The 21,949-nt window shown below is 40.2% G+C and overlaps 1 protein-coding gene across 5 annotated transcripts in view; it reads right to left on the reverse strand.

Moving 5' to 3' along the window:
- Positions 1-375: 375 nt before the first annotated feature.
- si:dkey-178k16.1 (band 4.1-like protein 1) overlaps positions 376-21,949 on the reverse strand; it is a 38,449-nt gene continuing 16,875 nt past the window's right edge. For 3 of the 5 annotated variants that reach the window (XM_051425252.1, XM_051425254.1, XM_051425250.1), the window contains exons 4-23: positions 19,422-19,526; positions 18,457-18,499; positions 18,288-18,363; positions 15,585-15,803; positions 15,371-15,458; positions 15,133-15,285; positions 13,911-14,008; positions 12,872-13,047; positions 12,480-12,736; positions 11,849-11,887; positions 10,658-10,687; positions 9,795-9,950; positions 7,182-7,232; positions 5,998-6,399; positions 4,807-5,028; positions 4,620-4,679; positions 4,294-4,383; positions 4,057-4,137; positions 3,059-3,175; positions 376-2,943 (exon numbers count right to left, since the gene is read on the reverse strand). In XM_051425252.1, the coding sequence (XP_051281212.1) occupies positions 2,938-2,943; positions 3,059-3,175; positions 4,057-4,137; positions 4,294-4,383; positions 4,620-4,679; positions 4,807-5,028; positions 5,998-6,399; positions 7,182-7,232; positions 9,795-9,950; positions 10,658-10,687; positions 11,849-11,887; positions 12,480-12,736; positions 12,872-13,047; positions 13,911-14,008; positions 15,133-15,285; positions 15,371-15,458; positions 15,585-15,803; positions 18,288-18,363; positions 18,457-18,499; positions 19,422-19,526 (2,469 nt within the window). In that variant the 3' untranslated portion in view covers positions 376-2,937. The remainder of the gene's footprint in view (positions 2,944-3,058; positions 3,176-4,056; positions 4,138-4,293; positions 4,384-4,619; positions 4,680-4,806; positions 5,029-5,997; positions 6,400-7,181; positions 7,233-9,794; positions 9,951-10,657; positions 10,688-11,848; positions 11,888-12,479; positions 12,737-12,871; positions 13,048-13,910; positions 14,009-15,132; positions 15,286-15,370; positions 15,459-15,584; positions 15,804-18,287; positions 18,364-18,456; positions 18,500-19,421; positions 19,527-21,949) is intronic. The other 2 variants (XM_051425251.1, XM_051425255.1) reach the window with 2 other exon arrangements.

The following is a 21,949-nucleotide window of genomic DNA, read 5'->3' on the forward strand; positions in this document are numbered from 1 at the left end:
CGTGAAAGAGATCAAACAAAGGGATTCCCTTCTTATCTTATTCTTTTTTTCTCTCTCTTTATTCATTTCGAAGGAATGCAAGTACAATGTACAACAAAGACACAGCACCAAGCAATGGAGAGCAGCAGAGCTGAAGAGATGAAGCTGCTGTAGAGGAGGAAGAGGAGGAGGAGGAGGAGGAGGAGGGCGCTGTACAGAGAGGAGAGGGCTAGGTTTAAGGGTCAGCCAGAGGTCGTCCAATCAGACTTCGGCACCAGGTGTCTCAGCCACAGCCACAAATGTCTGTGATTCATCACAGTCTGTTTATTACCTGTCAGACATCCATGAGCAGGCCCTTTCTGGACAGAGGAAGGTACGTTTGACCTTACAGGTTGATCCAAGGATGATTTGAATAATTTAACCCCCCTATGTGAAGAAAGGTGAGAAGGATTTCAGCTGCGTATGCTCGATGTTGTTGCAAAGCTCTCTTCTTTTAGGTAACGGGTGCCCCCTAGTGTACATCAAGCCCATGTCCATTAACTACTTTACGTCTTCACAATCCACCAAACGGCACCAAATATAAAGTACAAGGTATGCATGTCTGCAGTGTTATTTTTTTTTCCACCTTCCAGTTTGACACCCACATCCATGATTTAACCGTCACTTCAAAGGATTTTGGAACCTAAATATGAAACACAACGGGAATTACACTACACATGTGAACGTTGACAGTTAAGTTTAGTGTTCGAAAGCCAGTTATACCTCAGTGATACCCTCATAAACCTGACATGACAGTTTTAACATTGTTTTTGTCTCAATTGAGTGAACTTGCAGCAGCTTGCATTGATTTATATATAAAATAGGACTTTTGCAAGGAGACAGAAATTTTGCAGGTTATGTTAAACACACCATAATTAAAGGGAAACCTTGCCATGTCAAGTTTATGGAATTGACTTTCTGGCACTACAGTAATTAAAAGTAGCTTGTTCATATAAAGTTTTTTTCATACAAAATCAGAGTTTATACAATTTGACCGCTACCTTAATTGGCACACTACATGTCTATGGCATCCCTCTAACATTCATGTACCAGATCACACAAAACTACAAGTTCCGAGATGCTGCTCCTACTGTATAGTTTATTTATAACACTGTACTTTGCTTGAAAGAGTACTGGAAGGGCTCAGATGCATAATACCATTTCTGCAGGCTATGTTGAAAGATGAAGGCAATTTGTTGTACAATAAACAGCAGTGGAAAAACTGAATGCAGGCACGACAGGCCTACTTCATGTTCCTTTACAGGAAAATTAAATTAAAAGCAAACTGATATGTCAGAGATATTGAACAGCACCAGTGGTTTGAAATGAGATGAAACTGTTAAAGGGGCTGTAACGGAAGGAGGAAACTGTAGCCATTGTATTGTCACTGGATCTTGGAATGAACAAAACTGAATGAATTATGCGCTTGATATTTCCAACTTTTTCTAATGAATACCCTTAATTTCCTGTCAGGAAGCTTCATTTCCTTTTTTGAATTTCAGAGCTCAGATTTTACTTGAGATTGTGAAATATTCAGCCTTTACATCTTTGTGATTTCTTTCATTAACCTAAATATTATGATCCATCCTCCTTATGAGTCCATATCCATATCCATATTATTCAATTACAATCCAATAATGCAAGAAATTATCATGCAAACATAATCTCAAATACTAGTTTTACTGATTCAGCAGCCCATTCTGTGACTTGAACAAGGGTGCGAGCCTACTCTATGTACTTACTACACAATATGGCCAAAGTGGTATTCTATCCAGCTGAATTCTGAAAGCAAATCTAAAGGCTGGGAAAGGAGAGGAACTGGGGTCATTCTGAAACATCAGCATGCTCAGAAACTACATCGCCACCATGTAAATAAATACAACAGGTACACTGTGTGTATTAATAGCTCCTAATGTCCAGACACGCACACAGAAATTGTCAAAAAGTCTAATCGAAGTCCATTATGAGGAGGAAACTCGAATCATATCCTTTCATACATGCCACTCACACATCATGGTAAAATACATTTTACAGAAGTAAAATCTTTAAGGTAGAAACAGAGAGAGGGAAGTTATGTGATCAGACTAGCGCCGACTTTGGTTCTTTACAAACAATCGAATAAACACCACTGGAGGACACATGATGCTTTCCACTCAGTGCATCCTCATTAGTCAATGTGATCTGGGGGTGGGGCGAAGCTCATTTGTTCATGGTGACTGGTTATGCAAGAGTAAAAACTAAAAAGTAGGATTTGCCCGGCTCTCAATAAACCCTGCTTCACTGGATGCTTTAACAGTACACATGTATACACATAATGGGTTCTCCTGACAAAGTGTAAGCACACACAGGAGGTTTTTTCAGCACACACAGCAGGAATCTGATGATTCATGTGATTCAATACAGCAGAACAGACATAGAAGACGACGTTCATGACATGTTTTTTCTCATATTCCTGTTTTCTAAATGATGCTTTCTGCATGGGATAGGTACCAACATGGCACGTGACCTTGGATTATTCCACAGTGTGAACGAGTGCACAGATTATCTTAACAAACCCCTACTGCACTAATTCCCTTTGACCTTTGAGGAATACTTAAGGTTAGCAGGGAATTTAGTTGGATTATCTCTTTAATTGTTCCAGATGTTTGGATTTCTGGCGGCATATTGGCGACCAATCAAGGACCATGAACGATGTTTATTCTTTTTTTGGTGCATGGCCGCCCAAAGACTTTCTGGAATGAATGATTTTAAAAGTGAAATGTTTAAATGAAAAAAAAAAAAGTCTGTGTGTGTGAATGTGTACAAGAGGCTCCATTTGAGCCCCACTGGCAGTAGTCTATCAGTAGGGATGGTGGATGGCAATTTCAAGTCGGGCACTGACACTTCTGGTCCAAAGGGGGGCACTCTCGTCTCAGGAAATCAGGACTGCAGGTAAGAAAGGAAAGATGGTCAACCTTAAATCCCTCAGCCTCAAAAGAGGGGTTGTGAGGCTAAATCTTGGTCAGATATTATCGTTTGGAGTCAAGATGGCATCCTGTACCTCTGATGCACCGTGTCGATCCTCAGTGGACGATTCCGTTTCCCTGACAACAACTGCCTTGGTCACCTGCATGTCAGGATGCTGCTGCTTGGCTTCCTGTATTGCTATAGCCAGAGCCTGCAAGGAAAGGATGAACTGTGTTTCTTGTCTAAAATGAATCAAAGGAACACACATACAACTTTTCTTTTTCTATCTAAAGATATTGGTTGAGCTCTCTGTTTTATGGATCAAGACTATATACAGTTCCTATGCAATGATATAAAACTGAAACACAATTTCAATTTAAGAAAGAAAGCTTTTTCCACACTGGGAAAGACATTGTGTGACATTTTTTATGCTTGCAAATAGAGTTTTTTTTAACAATTATTTCCTTAATTATTCCAATAAATCAATTCAACAATTCAAATAAACTTTGTCTAGTGCCAGCCTCAAATGTGAGTATCTGCTGCTTTTCTTTGTCATATATTATTGTAAACCTAATATCTTTGGGTTGACTTGGCATTTTAAGATGTCACCTCAGGGTATATTTTAATAAATATTTATAGTCTAATAATTAATTGAAAAAATGTATTTCTAGATTTACCAACAATGACAATAATACTCACAAAGAACAGTGGATTTTCTTTGCATACTTCATTTATCCACTTATTCGTATTCATTCAATGTCTGGAGTAGGCTGATCTGATCTGAGGTTGGCTAATTTTGCAAAAATATATGAATATTAAAATGTATTTCATTCTAGGACTTTTTGGCATGGCAATGTTTAAATTCAAATGATATTAAGTGTTTCAGTAAAATACGGGTTATAAATACTTCCAGTACCAAATTAATAAAGAATCAGAATGGACAATTAGAAATTAACAGTATTTCTTACCTACAAAGATCCAACAACTACAAATGTCCAAAAACACCAAAAACCAACAACCAGTAACTACCATGCTCGTGGTTCTTTTCACTTTACCGTTTCATCCACAGTTCATTTGATCACTTCAGCCCACCTGTTCCTGGTCTACATCATCGTCTCCTGTGATTATGATCCTCTTCTCAATCCTGGTCTCTGAGTATCCTCCTTTCACCGTCTGCAACACACAAAAGCTTTTCTTTTAATAGCCTTTCAGAAGTAGAGCCCACATTCAACTCTCTTCAGACAGAGCAGATGAGCTGTACCTCCTCATGTTGCAAAACCCACTTTATCATGATTATACATTTTGTAAGTTCAACTCAGGCTTCTCTACCTTGGTAACGTGAGTGGTTGCTGAGGTAACGTTTTCAGTGACGAGGATGGGCGACCCGGACGTCTCTCTTCCCAGACTGCCCATGTGCACCTGAGAAAGCACAACAGCTGGAATTAGGCAAATGTGCGCACACTTATGCACAATTCCTTACAGGTGACAAGACAACCAGTCATTCTTTTTTAATATTTTAGGACATCCAAGCAGGTGCATATGTCTTTTTGAATTCATGTCTTTGGTCTTTGTAAGTAGGTTTAAACCCTGGAGAGCAAGGAGGCGTATGCTGCAAGTTGAGTTAAAATTGGAGAGGTCTTTCTGTTTGTACTCACAGGGGATACACTCTGTCTTGTAGAGTAAGAAACTTCACTTAAGCCAGTGATGCTGTGATCCTGAAACAGACACATTATGTCACTTTTTTTTTTACCATTTTACAATATAATGAAACATATTTATTTTCATTCTAGCAACGAATATTATTTCTAATTACAATATTTTTCACAAGAAAATTAAATTCACCTGATCTGTGAACTCCACAATGGTCGTGGTGACCTCTGACCCGTTGGGCTGAGTCTCTGTCCTGACATCTGTCTTCCTCACTGTTGGTGTGGGCATGACATCACTGGCCTCCCTGCTCAGTGGCGTGATGGCAGATGCCCGACCGGCTTCTCTGTGCGACTGTTCTCTGTCCCCTGACGATGACACTGGCACCGACCTCTTTGGTTTTTTGGGAACTACAGGCTTACGTGAAATAAAAAAAAGACTAGTTTAGTTTTTACACATATGAGAGATGAGCTTGAAGGTCTGTTGCCTATTACTTAAATTCAGTGAAAAATAGGACTTCAAAAAGAGTTAAAGTTGGAAGCACATGTAAACATGAAAATATTTCTAATGCACAGAGACAAACAAAAGAGCAAATGAACAATGTGTTTTGAGCTCAATGCTTAAGAGAGATGTTTTATATTGCAAAAAAGATAAAAGAAGAAAGGAAAACAGCAAAGAGAAAATATGAAGGGTCTTTCATATCATATCATGACAAAGTGCAATAAACACATTGCCTGTCAGCGTGTTTCATTACAGCCAGTTACAATGTGCTTTGCTGGATTTCAGTGCTTCAGAAGCAATATACATTTAATGTACATTTTAAACTATAGGCCTCTACACCCTACAGCTTTTTGACTAAACACTAGACACAGAAAAACACATCGAAATCTGTGACAAACACCTCGGGTGTGATCGCACCACAATTCGTTTTTGTTGTTTTTTTTTCTTTTCATTTGAACTACAGTGGAAAAGTTGTCACTGTTCTATTTTTGTACATTTCATTCACATTCACACTGACCAACGACTGCACAGGCAAACTAGAGCTTGTAAACAAAAGTTGCATGACCTCATCAACAGCTCGCTTTGGTGGCCTGTCATCACGCTTTGTTGGAAACTTGGGTAGCACTAAGAGAGGGATATGCTGGTGTTATGTGAGGGGGGGTTGGGGAAGAAGGCAATCCAGTTCTACTTTGTGTTGTTTCGGCAAAACACTTGCCTGTACTCTTTTATTTATTTCACATGTGCATCTAGTTAAAAACTATGAAACACTTGTATGTGTATATTTTTAGCTGACTTCTTCTCACCTGCCTGAACAATTCAAACTGAAAGAGTAGAAGCCTCTAAGTGCTCCACACACACTGATAGGAAAACTCTGGTCTGCATTACCTGCACATCGGACCGTTTGACCTCTGGTCGGACTTCTTCAGTCTGGATATGTTTGGCTGGAGGGCTGCTGCTGGCTCCTCTGGACAGAGGAGCTGACACTAATGGAGAAGGCGGTTCAGATGGGCCCTGCTGCTGGAGCAGGTCGATGCCAAAGCACAGACCACCATCAGGTGACAGATCCCTGTCTCCAAGCTCTGACATTCCCCTGGAGAACTCCTCCATGCCCGTGTGCAGGTCCGTGAGGACAGTGAAATCTACTTCGGCCTCCAAACTGGACGTGGAGCTGACCGTGATGCTGGAACATTTGCGCTCAATGCCCAGGTGGGTTTCCTTCAGGTACAGGATCTCATGGTCCTGGTCATCCTCGGAGACAGAGCCCAGACGTCTCTCCCATGGTTCCCTCTGCAGAAAAGAGTGCAGAACATTTAATACAATTTAAAACACATATATATATATATATATACCTACATATAATAAAATCAAAGACTGTGAGCTACAGAAAAAGAAAAAGAATTGAATAAAATGCATCAGAATTAAGAATGTAAGCTTATTTTCCAATAACTACTGATACAAACAAAACATATAACAGCATCAGAAAACGTTAGAAATGAAATTTAGTTATTGTGTAATGTAAAATCATGTATTTGGAATTTTGGTAGTGGGGTTTTCACATTTATGAGACATACATTTATGGCTTTAAAGGACCAGTGTGTAGGATTCAGTGGCATCTAGTGGTAAAGTTTCATATTGCAACCAGCCTTCCAAGTGTTTAGGAGAAACTATGGTGGCCATAAAACTGTCAAAAAATGTTTGGTTATGTTTGGATTGTCCATTCTACTGTAGGAACATGGCAGTTAAACATGGCGGACATAAAAATACATAAAAATGGCTCATTCTAAGGTAACAAAAACACAGTGATTCTTATGTTCAGGTGATTATACACTAATGAAAACCTATGAATATTATATTCCATTTCTGCCAATAGCTACTGCTAATTGTTACCCACTGGACCTTTAAATGAAACCAGAATGGGGAGATCATTTCTACATTTTAAATATAAACATAAATATCTTGAAGAAAAATGTATTAAATAGTAAGTATAGTTTGTTTACTCATTTCCAAAGGTGTGGCTAAAAAAGGAGGAAAAGCAAATTAGAGACTGGTGGAGCTGAGAGATGACTCACTGAAGCTTCGTTGAGAGGCTCCTCATGAATAGCAGGTGTGGGAGGTGTCTCCTATAGAAGAAAAACAAACAGCAAGCAAACATTAATGTAAAATAAGAAAAAGTGTCAACTCATAGAAATTACAACAACGACAAACCATGATACCTATCTTATCTATACTGTAGCTAACATGCGTAATTGTATCAGAAAAGGAGCGAGCAGAAACAGACAGTAAAGAGGGTTTTTTTGTCACTGCACTGACATTCTGTCTGCAGCGCACAGCTGATAAAAGCATTATTCTCTACTCAGCTTTTACGCTAATTGATTTGTACTGGGTGTAGCTCATTGTGTTTGTTGTTGTTTTTATTGTTTTTAAATTGTTCAATTACAATTCATCCACCAACCCCAGGGCTTACGTTAAACTTGCACCAGAAACACCCAGAATTTCCAGTCTGTACAACTAGGCTACTGTCAGAAGCATGCACATTAGGGTATATTTCACAGGTTGACATCATTAAAAATGACTGGCAGTGCAATGGTAATGCCATGCACTGAAAGGTTCGATTTTTCAAAATCACTTGCAGGAAGAAGGTATTCATATTCGTAAATTCAGCATATGAATGCCTAAGCCCTGAAGAGGTTTGGCAGGTCTGCAGCCTGTGATTACATCTAATCGCCATTTTCATTTTCTGCTATTGCTACAGAGGTGCCAAGGCAGAACATTTGGTTCAAATGCCCTTCTCAGCCATTTACAAAAAGGATTTAAATTATGTGAAAAAGAGGTATAAAAAAGAAAAATGGTGGAAAGGTCTTGTGCTCCTTGCAACAGCAGCCACCTTTATCCTGTGAGGATGTTGGAAGGAGAGACCAGGTGTTAACGTGACAAGTTAAGGTGAGATAAAAGGGACGCCTGAAGCTTAAGCATTGTGAGCTTTGCTTAAAGGCCCGAAGCGTTCTGAAATGGCCAAGCAGATGTCAAGCTTTGCAGAGGGGGAACAACGGAAAGCAAAAAGCTCTCTGGGCCAATGATGCGATGCGGAGGAACGTGAACTTTTGCTTTCTCATAAACAGCCACATGAGTTCTGAAGTATGTGTGTGATTTTGTTTTTGTTTTTTTGGATGGTAAAAACAAGAGTTGCCTGAAGCTCATGCAATGTTTTACAGTCCGATGATGGACAAACAGGTTAGGGGGCAGATGGTTTACCGCTTGCTTCCTCTTGGCTGTTTCTTGGCCAGGCGTCCTGTAGTGGATGTGGCTGTTATCCATGTTGCTCTGTCTGTCTCGGGACCACTGTGTTTTCAGAGGAAGAGTTCGAGGGGGAGCGGTCGGATATTTGGAGCTAGAGAGGAGATTCTCTTTAAAGTCCGAATTGTTTTGAAAATGATCCTCATGTAGCACGCCTCCTCTTGCCCACTGACTTTGCCCAGTTGTACCTCTGCTGTCTCTGAGCTCCTGTTGTCCAAACAACTCCTTCTTAATCTGTTGATGCAGGGGAGATTGCTGCTGATATGACATTGCAGCTTCACCGTGGTATTTGGTGGGCCCTGTGTTTTCCTTGACAACATCTGTAGCAGATTGCAGTACAGTATTATCCACTCTACTTCCTGCCTCACAAGATCCATCTTTTGATTTTGTCATCTGTACATCCCCAGTCGCAGCAAAGGCGCATCTATCAGACTGGCTTTGAGTTTGAGAGTTTACAACACCTTTGTTCTCTTTATTCAAAGACTTCTTTGATCTCTGTGGCTTGAGTGGAACTATTTTGGTGACTTCTGAGTGTGAGTTCCCCGTTTTGTTGCAATCTTTCGCTCGCATGGGGCTTGTGTCTTTTATTTTCCAAGCCTCACAATGCCTCATGTCGCTCTCACTTCTGCCCCCATTGCCCGTTGGGAGGGAGTCCACAGCCACCGGAGTTTCAAAGGTCTTTGGTCTCTCTCGATGAATATTGTGCTCATACTGACAATGCCTCATATCTCTGTTGATCAGTGCACTCCTCTGTTTGCCCGGTGGAGATCCATATCCATTTTCCTGAATGACATTCCTCGCAAATACAGAATCATGATGCCCGTTAGTTGCTCCTGTTTCATCCATGGCGTTCATATCCGTTAGTCCTGTTGCTGTGAAGTCTGTTTGCTGTTTTGGTGATGTTCCAGGTCTAGTTTTTAAAGAGTCCCAGGGTGTCTGAAAGTTGTTCATATTCGCTTCAGTCCAAGGTGTCACAGAGAACGTGTCACTACCCACAGAAGAGGTTTTACTTGTTTCCAATTTAGAGTAAGTATCCAGCACTCCTTCATAAGCATCCTGCTTGTCAAACAATATGGCATCACCAGTCGCCTATGTTAACATAGAGTAGACAGTTGCATTAGCCTAGCTAGATAAACTGCTCTTCCATTTGAGCTATTATTGTTACCCCATTTAATTACTGTAGTGAAGAAAAACAGTGATTAACTGGGGCACCTACGACTGTTTCATCTGATTTTCTGTGTTTCGGCTCAGAGGAATCAACATTTTGACAGAGAATAGAGAGGATGGGAACGGGTGACCAATATAAACTTTTCTGAAAATCGTAAAATATAGCATACAAATTGTAGTATAGTAAGTGTTGTAACTTGGGAAGAGAATCTCGTTCTTACTGGTTTACGCTCGGGGGTTCCTCCAGGAGGGGTAGCTGAGGAGAGGCGCTTCTCCCTCTGGACCATCTTGCTATTGGGCTGCCTCAGAGCCCTCTTCAGCTCATTGATGCTGGCCTGGTGCTTTTGTAGAACATCCTCTGGTTTATCCAAGAACTGCTGCTTACACAGTGAAGGGCACACCAGGACATAAATTAATATTAGTTCAAATCCTAGCTCTATATTTTAAAGTTACAGTCATTTATACCATTGAACTAGATATGGATTTAAGTTGAAAATGAACCTGGAGGTTTTTCATTGTAAATGTGTACTCTAACTCTGAGGAGGGTGTGGTGCATGATTGTGTGTTTTTTGTATTGTAACTGTGTTAATGAATTAAAAATGGCACCACTTGGCTGTGTTGTTACAAGGTTACACCAGAAACTTATATAGACTTCATTACTGTACACTCAGATTACAGGGACAAACTTCATTTAACAGTATATTTTCCAAAAAGGACTTTGTTGTTGTTGTACATCTTAAAACCATTGACAAATAACCACTTGCACTCTGCCTTAGTGAGCACCTACCAGTCTTCGGAGGATAGAGCACAAAGCCCCAAACTCACTGAAGTTTGTAATTATTCAAAGTCTACACATATAACAGAAAAAGACTTTAACAGGGAATATTGTTCGGAAAATATGAAACTGGCATGCATTTAAGAAAACAGTTCACTGAACGAAATATATAATAAATAACCCAAATGTTTTAACATGAACTCCACGGCTATTGCTGTTTATTGTCAGGCACAGTTATGAATAAGAAAACACAGCACACCTGATGAGGGTCACACACAGCACATGCCAAAAAGAGAGGACAAGCAGTACCTCCTGTTTTGGCCGCGGGGTGGCCAGATCCTTGTCCGATAGATGAGGGAGCCCGAGGTGGGGCAAGTGAGATGAAGTGAAGGGTTTTGAGCAAAGCAGGAGGTTGAGGATTGGGGGTGTGGAGAACAGATGCGTGCAGAGACAAAGAGGTAAAGTGCTGCAGGTGAGTCAAAGAGGCAGGCGGCCAGACGGACAGACAACAGAAACAGTTGACACCATTGGGGCTTTTGACTAAGACTGTTAAGCCATTTAATGTTCTGCCAAGAAGACAGGGACAATCCTTTTTCAGTGTCAGCCAATTGACAATTAATGCAGTCATCTATTGACTGAACATAAGTGCTTGGAGAGGGGGATTATTCCTATACTTCTTCATCCAGAGATTTGGTGAGAAGGCATTACAAAACGACAAATGAACAGACCGTTTTAGTGACTAATGCGATGCCAATATCTCCTGCAGTACTCAATAAGACTACCACGCGCATAGGAATAATATGAGACTAAATACACTGGAACCAACTTTCCCATATACATTTTTTAAAGATGAACTTCCTGAGCATCTATACAACAAATAAGAATGTGTATCTAGAAAGCCTGTTTTGCATTTAAACAATTTAAAAATGATTATTAATGAAATAAAATACTGGGATTTTGATGCATGCTCACCTGGCACACCAGGAGATTTGTCAACTGGGGAACCACTGATTCACTGAATCATCAACAGTGCTTAAGGGCCATCTGTTTATCCTGCTAATAACAATCAATCCCTCTAGTTTCACACAGGGACACTGTTAAAGATGCACGTGTTTGAACATGTGTTGACAATTTAAAAAAGCTGGCAAGCTTTCTACACTTGTATTGCTTCAGTCAATCTGGATAAGAACTAAATGCCCATGAAGAAACTCTAATATGCATTTCCACTAAAACTATTTCCCAGTGGGCAGACGTGAAAAAAAGAAAGAAAGAGCCTGAATAAATGTATATTAAACATTTAGTTTCTATTCATCTGAAGATCGATTCATGCAGTTTCCATGAATCAGGAATCCTGGAAACCATGACATGAAAAGAAATAACATTCCCCAGAGACAAACAATCAAAAAAAGGAATTTTGTTGAACAAAACACAGAGTACGGATGCATGACCTACAACCACCAAAACCACAGAGACAGACACTAAGGTCCAAGGCCAAAATACCTCTGGTTTTGAGTCTACAGGCGAGCCTGCCTCCTCACCCTGCAGGAGAGGACGGGGTGGACAGCAGAGAGGTCAGAGAGAAGAGAGCAGTGGTTAGCAAAGTCTGTTAATATTACAGCAGGGAGAAGAGAAGAACTGCAGGATGCTGGGTTAAAAAAATAACTTCTGCAGCAAAGAGGTCAAGTTAGATTTTTGGGAGGCGATTTAAGAAATGTAGAGAAGAAAGGACTCAAACTGAGAACTGACTTATAAGTCTGGGAAGGAGCAGAAAATTGTGTAAATTAGGCCAAATAGAGAAAAGGTAGGGATAGTGATTACAGTCTCAAATGAAAAGGAATGTGAGAGAGAAGGATGAGGAGTGTTAGTCAGAAATTCATGAGGGATCTTTCCCATTAGGGGCGCAGCAACTGCTGTGTACTTTTCCAAGTGGAACTGCTTTTGTATGTTTCATTGTACTCTCCTAAAAACTATAATATACACTTGAAAGGAAATATTTAATTTATCAGGTGAGTGTTTTTCATTTTCATTGTTAATTGACTGGCTGTGGCTCAATAACAGTAATAAACCAACTCAGCAAGAGCTGCAATAAAGGCAGGTTTCTGTGTATTTGTCGTATCCTCTCATCTTGTACCTTGAGCTCCAAAGTCTTTGTGGGAGTTGAGATGTTTGCACCCCGAGTATACTTCTGAAACTGATCGTGGTCGTGAAGGTCATGCTGCTCTAGCTCCTGATCTGTGTACTGGTCCTGGTCCTGGTCCTGATAGTGGTACTGTTCGTGGTCCAGGTCCAGGCTTCCCTCTTGGTCCAGGTCTTCTCTGGACATGAACTGTGTGCGTTCACTGGAGCTTCGCTGGGACAGCTGGTCCATACTGTCACCTAGAGCTGAGGCTAGTGAAGTGTGAGGGGAGGAAAACATCAACCACTTGAACTACAGTGTTAAAGCTTTTTCATGACAGGGTCACATATCTCAGTGGGCTGATAAATGAACATCCATGTGGACAGTGAAGTGGTCGGGGTTCTTACCTCCATCAATGCTTCGAGGCAACATGTACCTCTTGCTAACGGACCTATCGAACTGTGGGGCAGGCCTGTCGATCAGAGCACTGGCCTGTCTGGTCTGGGCTTGGGTCCGCCCACTGTAGCGAAACTTGGAGCCAATCACCAGGAAACCCTTGGGGGGCGGCTCTGGGGAAACCAACCTGCAGGGAAGTTCAGTTTGTGTAAATCTACCACAAATACTCCTTGTCGACATCTTTTACCTAATTATACAGTTTAGCGCCTGATACACAAGAGAAAGAGGGGTAACCTTTACATTTTACTGGTCCTTAATGTTCTAATAATTTCGTGTGAAGTTTCCTAAAAATATACTGTGCCTAGCCAAGAAATAGCCTGGTCCTGTTAAACCACAATGTCAAAAAGCTTACACTTTTACACTTCGTACGGGCAGACTATAAGGTGTTCATTTGTGAGCTTTAGAGGTAAGAAGGCAGATTTCATTACCTTCAGACAGAGTAAGGCTGGGTAGCTGTTTCCCCCTGTTTCCAGTCATAAGCTAAGTTAACTATCTCCTGGCTGTAGCTTCATATTTACCATGAAAGTATCGATCGTTTCATTGAAGTTGACTGGAAAAACCCAAGGGAATAATGAATTATAGAAACTTTATACTACATAAGTGATGCATTGTATGGTTGCTTGTAAACAAATTCCACATATTTGCAAGTTCAGTTGACCTGCTGTGCACTAACTAAAGGCATCACAATATCAATTAATTTGAATTAATTAATTAGAAGTGTACTTAGTGATATCTTTCTCAATATTCCCTATAATTAGTAGCAAATCACCATGTCTTCTTTTGGAACCTTCCTACGAATTTACCGTACAAATATCAGTTCCTTTCCAACTACGGGATCTGTAAAAAGGTGTTACCATGAAAAGTTAAGGAATTAACACATTTGTATGATGATTGTCACTTAAAGGATAGCTCTACTGTGCCAAGTGTTAGGATTTCATGCCGGGCAGAAAAAGTGTGTTTGTCTGTGTATCTGTGAGCATCAAGTCCTACCTGAAGAAGGTGTGGTGCTCAATGCAGACCTTCCACAATCGCTTTGAGGCCCGATGGTTGGGCAGCTTGAAGCCTATGGTGCTCTCAAACTGTTCATACTGAGCAGTGAGGGGAAGGAGTGGAGGAGGATTAGGAGGAAGAGGAAGGGAGGTGAAGAAGAAAAGGAGAGTGAAGGGAGTGAGTGAGGGTTAAGATGGAGGGATGGTAGCAGGGTGAATTCCGTTTACTCCGCAGCAATGGGAAAATCAATGTTATTTTTCTGTTTACTGGTAGAAATATATTCTCGTGTCACCTACTGTAAGGTAGATTTTCCATCTCTAACCAACCAACAAATTAGCCGCTCACGCTCTCACTCCATCAGATGTTCAGTGGTGTGAACAGAAAAAGACGCTTTCAAATCAATAGGTTATTAGCAATATAACAGGCTTTTAAGAATTAAGAGGCATCCATTCACAAGAGAAAGCCAACTTTTTTTCCCCCACACAAAAAAATCTGTGGGGACAGTTTAAAATAAAAGGGCTTTAAAACACAATGACGACGCTTCAGGCAAATTTGAAGTGACAGCTGACTTAAGAGGATAGATCTGCAGAACAAAGTATATGCACAGAATGGCCTTGGTATTCACAATGAACATGTCAATGTCAGTTTAACAGTGGATATAAAACACACTGCCGATACCCTGAAGGCCAAAGAATGTCGGAAGAAACAGCAAATCATAATAATTTTAGGGGACCAGAGCGAGCATAATGTGGCTCAAACATTTGCAAGTAAAATCCTTGATGAAAGTGCAAATCTTCATCACTGGTTAATCACGCAGCCACAAAGGAAGAGAGACGGAGGAGAATAAAAACTTTACCTAACAGCCTAATCTTTAACAACAGTAGCTCTGAGGGCTATAAATAATGTCTGAAAAAATAGTCCTCGTCAGTTGTCACATGGTTTGCTGCAGATAAATCACAAAAGTAACACTTTTATCAAACCATGAAATGACTATTTATGCAGCTTTGGACGAGTCAAGAGAGACAATGATGTAATTTTAACAACTGTGAAACCATGAAATAGAAATGTGGAGTTGGCTCTTTACCAAATGATCCCTCATTCCGCTTGCCTCGGCTTTGCCAGAGTGACTGTTATGAGCTGGGATTGTGCATGCAATAATTGTGCAGTGAACTCCTCAGTCAGGCAAGATGCAAAATACAAGATAATGACAATTTTTATTTACCTCTCCTGGGCGGATCTTGATGTAGAAGTTGCTTCTTTTATAGGAGATCTTGAGGATTTTTGGCCAGGCGAATCGATTGATCCTTAGACGGTCTCGGTAGATGAGCAGACCGTTGGCGCTCACGCCGAGCATTATGTCAATTCCTTCTGAATCCTGGTGAACACAGGCATAGATAGCATCACAAAACCATGACAAAAGTGCATTGACAGATGAAATGTCTGAGAGTTTTTCTATGTACCTTAGCATGATGCAAGTCCACTCCATACATTGAGAGCTTCTTGGCATTTTCTAGAAAGTTCACCTCTGCCTCTGCTGGACTCATTCCCCTACAACACAAATGCCACACATGATTCATCTCTTCTCTCATATTAATCCCACAAATCAAAAATACCAGCATTTCTCATTATCTTTATGGCATTTAATTTAATTAATGAAGTCATATTTTCTTTGACCTATAGTTATGGTGCAGCTCCATCACTCTCTCCTCCAGCTCACGTGTCTGGTTGGGCGCAAAGCGGAAGTCGCTGACATAGTCGGGGCCATGTTCCTCGGGCTCGTAGTCTCCCAGTTCAGCCTGGACGGTGTAAGAGCCCAGAAGGGCGTGAGTGACAAACGAGCAGGGCAGACGACCGGACAGCATGTCGTCCCTCAGCTGCAGGCACAGGTAGTACCTAAAGAAACGCAGGAGGTGGAGGCAGAAATACTGCTGACACTTCAAGTCTCTACATCATCAGGAAAACATCTGTGAAAAGAACTGTTGAACGGGTCAGTCACAGTCCTTATTTGACATTGCCTGTATGTCTGTCTGTCTACCACTTGGTCCGGAAAGAAATATCTCAACAATTATTGGATGGATTACCATGACATTTTGCACAGATATTCATCTGGCTCAGAGGATGAATCTTTGGTGATCTGCTTAATTTAATTTACTGCCCTCATCAGATCAAAATTCTACTCATGTCCACTAATTTGGTGTGTGACCAAATACCTGCAGAATTAATGACATTCCCATCAGCACCGCTGTACTTTGTGGTTTGTGCGAATGAGCGAGTGTTAGCATGGTAACACACTGAACTAAGATGGTGAACATGGTTAACACTTAACCTGTTAAATATGTTAAAACCAACATTTAGCTCATTGTATATTTGCGTATGAACATTTTTAAAGGTAGAATTCTTCTAAGTCGGCCCTGGTCTGCTAATTCTCCCTCCAGCACAACATAAAATGTAAAAGAATACAGCTGGGTTTAGTATTCATCCTTAAGCTTCTGTATATTGACTGAGTCAGTATCCTATGCATCAATTAGATGGATGATGTAGTAGGGCTTCGGACTTAGCTCCAGCCAACTGACTGTCTTTGTCCATCCTACAGTAAAACACAGTTCTCTCAAATGACCATAAAGGATTGTTTTCTTTTACTTTTATAGTGCTATTTGTTGGGGTTTTTAGATCATAATCACCATCAATCCAACAGAGTTGTGGTGGAAACTCACTGAAGAACTCAGCAACATATTATTCCAGAAACAATTTCACAGATATTTAGGATAATCCTCAGACTTCACTCTCAACAGTTAAGAATAAAATGGGTCCTAATGAAAACTGCAAAATAATACAGTTTTTGGCAATTGACTACTTGTTGACAGAAAAAAGTTGAGATAGGAACTTGCAGGACGTTGTGTGGATCAGTAGGGTTTTGCAGGGTATACACAGGTATACGGAGGCATTGAATATAGCCACTTCTAAATCCCCTTTAATAAGAGTCATTCAATGTTCTGCAATCAATTCCTAGGATAGCATAGTTGTCCAATTTTCACAAGTAGATGAAGTAAGGAGTAAGGTTACATCAAAATGTAAAATATTTTCATAATAAGCCTTACTGCATAAAATCAAGCAGCAGAATTTAAGTGACAATCTGCAAATACTACTGGCCCATTTTTGGGTGAGCTAAATATACAAGAGTAGTCTTACATGTCACTGTTTATTACATATGGCGTTTATCCTTCGCTGGACGGGCCTCTTTAAAATAAATTTGGGTCATAAATTAGCATACCCACTTCTCCAGGCACCACTACACCACTGGTGTGGATTATTGGGGAGGTTTTATGTAAAACACATGTTGACCACCACAAATGACAAACTCCCTTGCAGTGGCATAAGATCAGAAAAATCTCACAACATTGGCACATAAAACTGAGAGTATCTGAATAGAATTAGAAATACTGGCTTACAGATTGAACTGTGTTGTTTCAAAAGATCTTTGATAGGTTTTTTTGTGTCTTACACCACATTGTGCCCATTAAACAACAAAGACAGTCACGTAACAGTTCATAATGTTCAACGAGTTCATAAAGACTTCAGTTAAAAAAAGCTTGTTCTGTCAGCAGCAGCTGGTTTTAGTTGAACATTCTGTTGCTAGTGGCAACCACTGCCGGCATTGTTACATCCAGCCTCTCGTCAGAAATGTGACCAAGAAAATCTTGACAGGCATCTTTTATCTACACCCCCAATGCACTTGTTGGAGCATTTTCTGTAGATACTTATGGCTGTGTTTCTGATGTTTTGTGTTTTTTTGTTTTTAATTTAGTTATTCTGAAATCAGTGGGCTGTTAACCAAGCTAGCCACTTACACTAACACTAACACTATAGCTGTCTGAGGCTAATATGGTTGTGATACAACATTCAAGGCTAACTGTAAGCTAATTTGCTGCTAACTGTTTCTCTTCCTACTTTTACTTTTGCATCATGTTGTGTATGTTTACTACATTCTTCTGAGTGTTGTGTGTTACAATAGTGTGTACAGTATTTCCTATGTTGATCCATCAGAAATGCATCTAATTTGAAAGCAAGCTAGTCTACACTTAATTGAATCCAGTTTCCTTGATAGTGTGCAAATTTATTCTGACAGCATCTTTGGTTTAACTATTGTTTTTGATATCTCATCATTTTCTGATTTGTGGTCACTTTGATTGAAAAGCCTATTTGTGCATTTAGCTCCCTGCATAGGGTACTCTGTCTCAGCTGTTCTTTTCTTTCTATGCATCCTACCAAAGCAAAAATGTCCTGGTGTCAACTCGCATATTAACTTCAGACAACCAAAGCAAATCATTTTTCTTTAACTATGAGTTAAAAAGTCCATGCTGTTGTATTCAGACCTACCTGGTGATGTCCTCGATGAGCACAGACGGGTCTGGAGGGTAGAACTTGACAGAAAATCCGAAGACCCAGGAACCAACTGTGGATAAACCACCAGAAATTATGTTTTGTGAAGGACTGCCTGTTCATTAAAGTGTGAGTGTGTGTGTGGGTGTGTGTCTACTGCACTTACCCCGAATTTGCTTCTTAATCTCTTTGGAGGGATCAAGCCAATTCTGATATAAAAAGAAGGAGACAATCGCCTTTGAGAAATTCCACCTCAGCAAAATCAACCATATTCAAATTTCTAAGAGCCCTTTTAAGCACTGCTCTTCCCTTTTTAAATCTATTCCCTAGTTGAAAGCCAAATATATTCATGCTACAAGGAAATGGATGAAGGCTTCTATAAACATTGAAAGCATCAATACTGGGGCTATAAATGCCAGTTGAATCTAGCTCCCTCCGCTTAATGTCACCACAGCTTTCATGGTGCACTGTAGACCCCGGGTACCGTTTTTAAAAGGCCATACAGTCTAATCACATTTTAAAAGGTTAAAGGCCATGTATGCCACACTCTGGCCGTAAGTGCTTAAGCACGGTTAAAAGGCCAACCAGGGACTCACTGCTTTATTACACCTGGAAAAACAGTCTGGTTAAATGGACTGGTTTGCCAAAGGGGTGATTGACATTTGCTCTGAATTCAGTGACAAAATCCAAATAATATAATATAGTAAAAGCAGGCATAAAGAAAGACCAAATTAAATAACATAGACTTACTATGTTGGCCTTGCACTCTATAAAGCTATTCACAGAATAGATCCACAGAAGGATCTAAATTACCCCCACATATTATTAATAATCATCACTGTATAACAAACACAACAACTATACAACTGCTTTAGCATTTTATGCCAGATTACCATCAAGAAAATTAGAATTCTGACGGCTCCTATATTCAATTATCACATGTTGTATGAGTCAACAGATGAGTCAAGAGGTTCAGTTACAGACCTGAGAATGAATAAATATATGTAATGTCCCCAAGTGTGATATCTCTGCATGTGTGAGTGTGTGTGTGTGTGTGTGTGTGTGTGTGTGTGTGTGTGTGTGTGTGTGTGTGTGTGTGTGTGTGTGTATTGGTGCTTCTGTGTGTTTGACCTTGGAGTTGTCCGTGTCCTGGAAAGTCAGGCCAAAGTAGTCCCTCTCCAGCAGGTTCAGATGGCCACACACCATGTCCAGCAGGGTCTGGCCCTTGGCAAATTTCTGTTACACACACACACACATGCATACAAACATATAAGAACTCACAGCGAGTGGGCAGGTAACAGGTTCAGGTTGTATGAACGGCATGAACTGTAAAAGACAAAAAGAGGAAGACAGTGTGCAATGATGCTATTTAATAAAGGGAAAAAGGGAAATCTTCTTGCTTAGTGCTTAAAACCCATAGCATATAACTGTTCACATACTTCCTGTCTATATCAGCTGGCATGAACACAAACTTCAATCTAAAAAAAATCTTAAGAAAAAGAAGATTTGTCTAACTTTCCTAGGATCTTAATGATTATAAAATGTTTTTATTATAGAATTCTGTTGTTGTCCAGTAAAATAATAGCTAGATATTATTTTACTGGACAATGATATCTTTTATTTGTTCATATTTCCTAACACACAGGGGTCAAAAAATATCAAGGACATTTAAATCCACCCGACTGTGGTCTGAGAGATGCTTCCAGTCTTTCCTGTCGAAGAAGGAGGAGCTACACTCTGTATGACCATATAAGGGAAGCAATTGCATTTCGAATCAGTGGCGTTTTAAGAGACCACACCTATTTCCTATCCGGTCCTTCAGGGCTGAGAACAACGACTCTGTGGGTTGCACAGACGGCCTTGGCAAAACGCTATTTCCAAACACACACACACACATGCACAGACACACACACTCGCACACACAAACAGGGACACACATGCCAGATTAATCTCCTAGGGAAACCTGGCTCCTATGGCGACAAAGCAACCAAGCAGCTGTTACCATGGAAACAGAAGTAATAGGTCCCTTCTGTATGTGCGTGTGCCCTCTCACTTTCTCTATCTCTGGTTACTACAAGGCCGCCACAAAGCTTTGTTCAGGCTCTTGTAAGAAAAGCTGGCAGTACAGTCAGCAAACGCTTTAAACATTTAAGAAAGGCTAATTAATTAACCATTATAAAGCGATCTGCCTCTCAGTCAAATAAATAATAATATACATCCTGCTGCACTTGGGCTGCCATGGGCATAGTAGTGAGAGAATAATGCTGATTAACAGGCGAGAGACTGCAGTCAGAGATTTTTTGGGGAGCGGCGCATATATTCGATTTTCCCACAAAATGAAATTGCAACACACATCTCAGGTGGTCCCCCAAGCATAGCAACCAATTCAGGAGCTGCTGATGAGATTTCGTTGTCGCTCCAATTGGCTCCAATCACATTTCTGTAACTAGTTCTGTGGGCTGATTGTGTTAGCAGCCATTTGGTGTAATCCTAGAAATCCATTTTGCTGATCGCCTCACCCATGCAAACAAGATGAGGAGAGACAGTGTATGTGTGAATGGGTTAATGGTTGGTTGAGGAGAAAGTACATTTATTGAACTGAGTCACTTTAAGTAATGCAAGTGGAGGGATGGGCTCGCCGAATCCAATAAATAGAGCAATAGTGTAAAGATGTGTTGGTGTAACTTCGATTATGCAATGTAATAGAACGTCTTTGTTGCTCAACCTTTACAGTTTCCAGCAAATAGCCATATTTAAAGAACCATATAATGACCGTTCAATTTACTTGTAAACGGAACAATTTCAGCAGTTAAAGGAGTACTCCAGTGATTTTGTGTTATACACTTATACAAGATTTTGGTCAAATTTGAAGTAGCACAGGCCAAGATCCTGACTTTCAGTCCCTATCATGGGTGAAGCTGAGAATAAATGCTGGAACCTACATTTCTTAAATGAAATTCAATATCATCTTGGATTAGACCTACTGATAAATGCCCATGTTTTTCAAATCCCACAACTTCAGTTTGTAATCCAGGTTTTCCGTAATCAATTTGAAACCTCTAAACCCAATCCAAGATAGGGATTTTTTCACACTTCAGAAAGCTCAACTGTTTTCACAGGTTTTGTAGTACTCCTTGTGATGAGTGAACTGACCCCATGTACAGTATTAAATAGTTGGAATTCCCCTTTAATAAAACAGCAGCCTATAGTAAAATTCGACATTGGCTCAGGAATGTTTTTTCTCTTGATTTCACAGTTGAGACACTTTCAGCTGAAGAAAACAGAGTGTTGTACTTCACACTGGATACATTAATGGAGCCAGTGTGTAAATGTAGGAGGATCTATTGGCAGAAATGGAATATAATATACATCGGTATGTTTTCATTTGTGTATAATAACCTAAAAATAATAATCGTTGTGTTTTTGCTAACCTAGAATGAGCTGCAGGAAAACATGTTTGATGGGTGCTATTAAAATGGAAAGAAATTATGCAGAATATACTGTTGATAAACTGATTTTATGGTGCTTTAAGTTTTTTCAAAAAAGGCCAGGCTTGGTCCCAGTGTCATGAATCATTTCATTTGGTTTTTCACTGGGTAACCACGGGATTACATGTGCTTCACATTTATGGAACTGGTGGTTTTCTCTGCGGAAAGTAA

The sequence above is a fragment of the Dicentrarchus labrax genome, unplaced genomic scaffold (assembly GCF_905237075.1).
Source record: "Dicentrarchus labrax unplaced genomic scaffold, dlabrax2021, whole genome shotgun sequence".
In the NCBI taxonomy this organism is placed as follows: Eukaryota; Metazoa; Chordata; class Actinopteri; family Moronidae; genus Dicentrarchus; species Dicentrarchus labrax.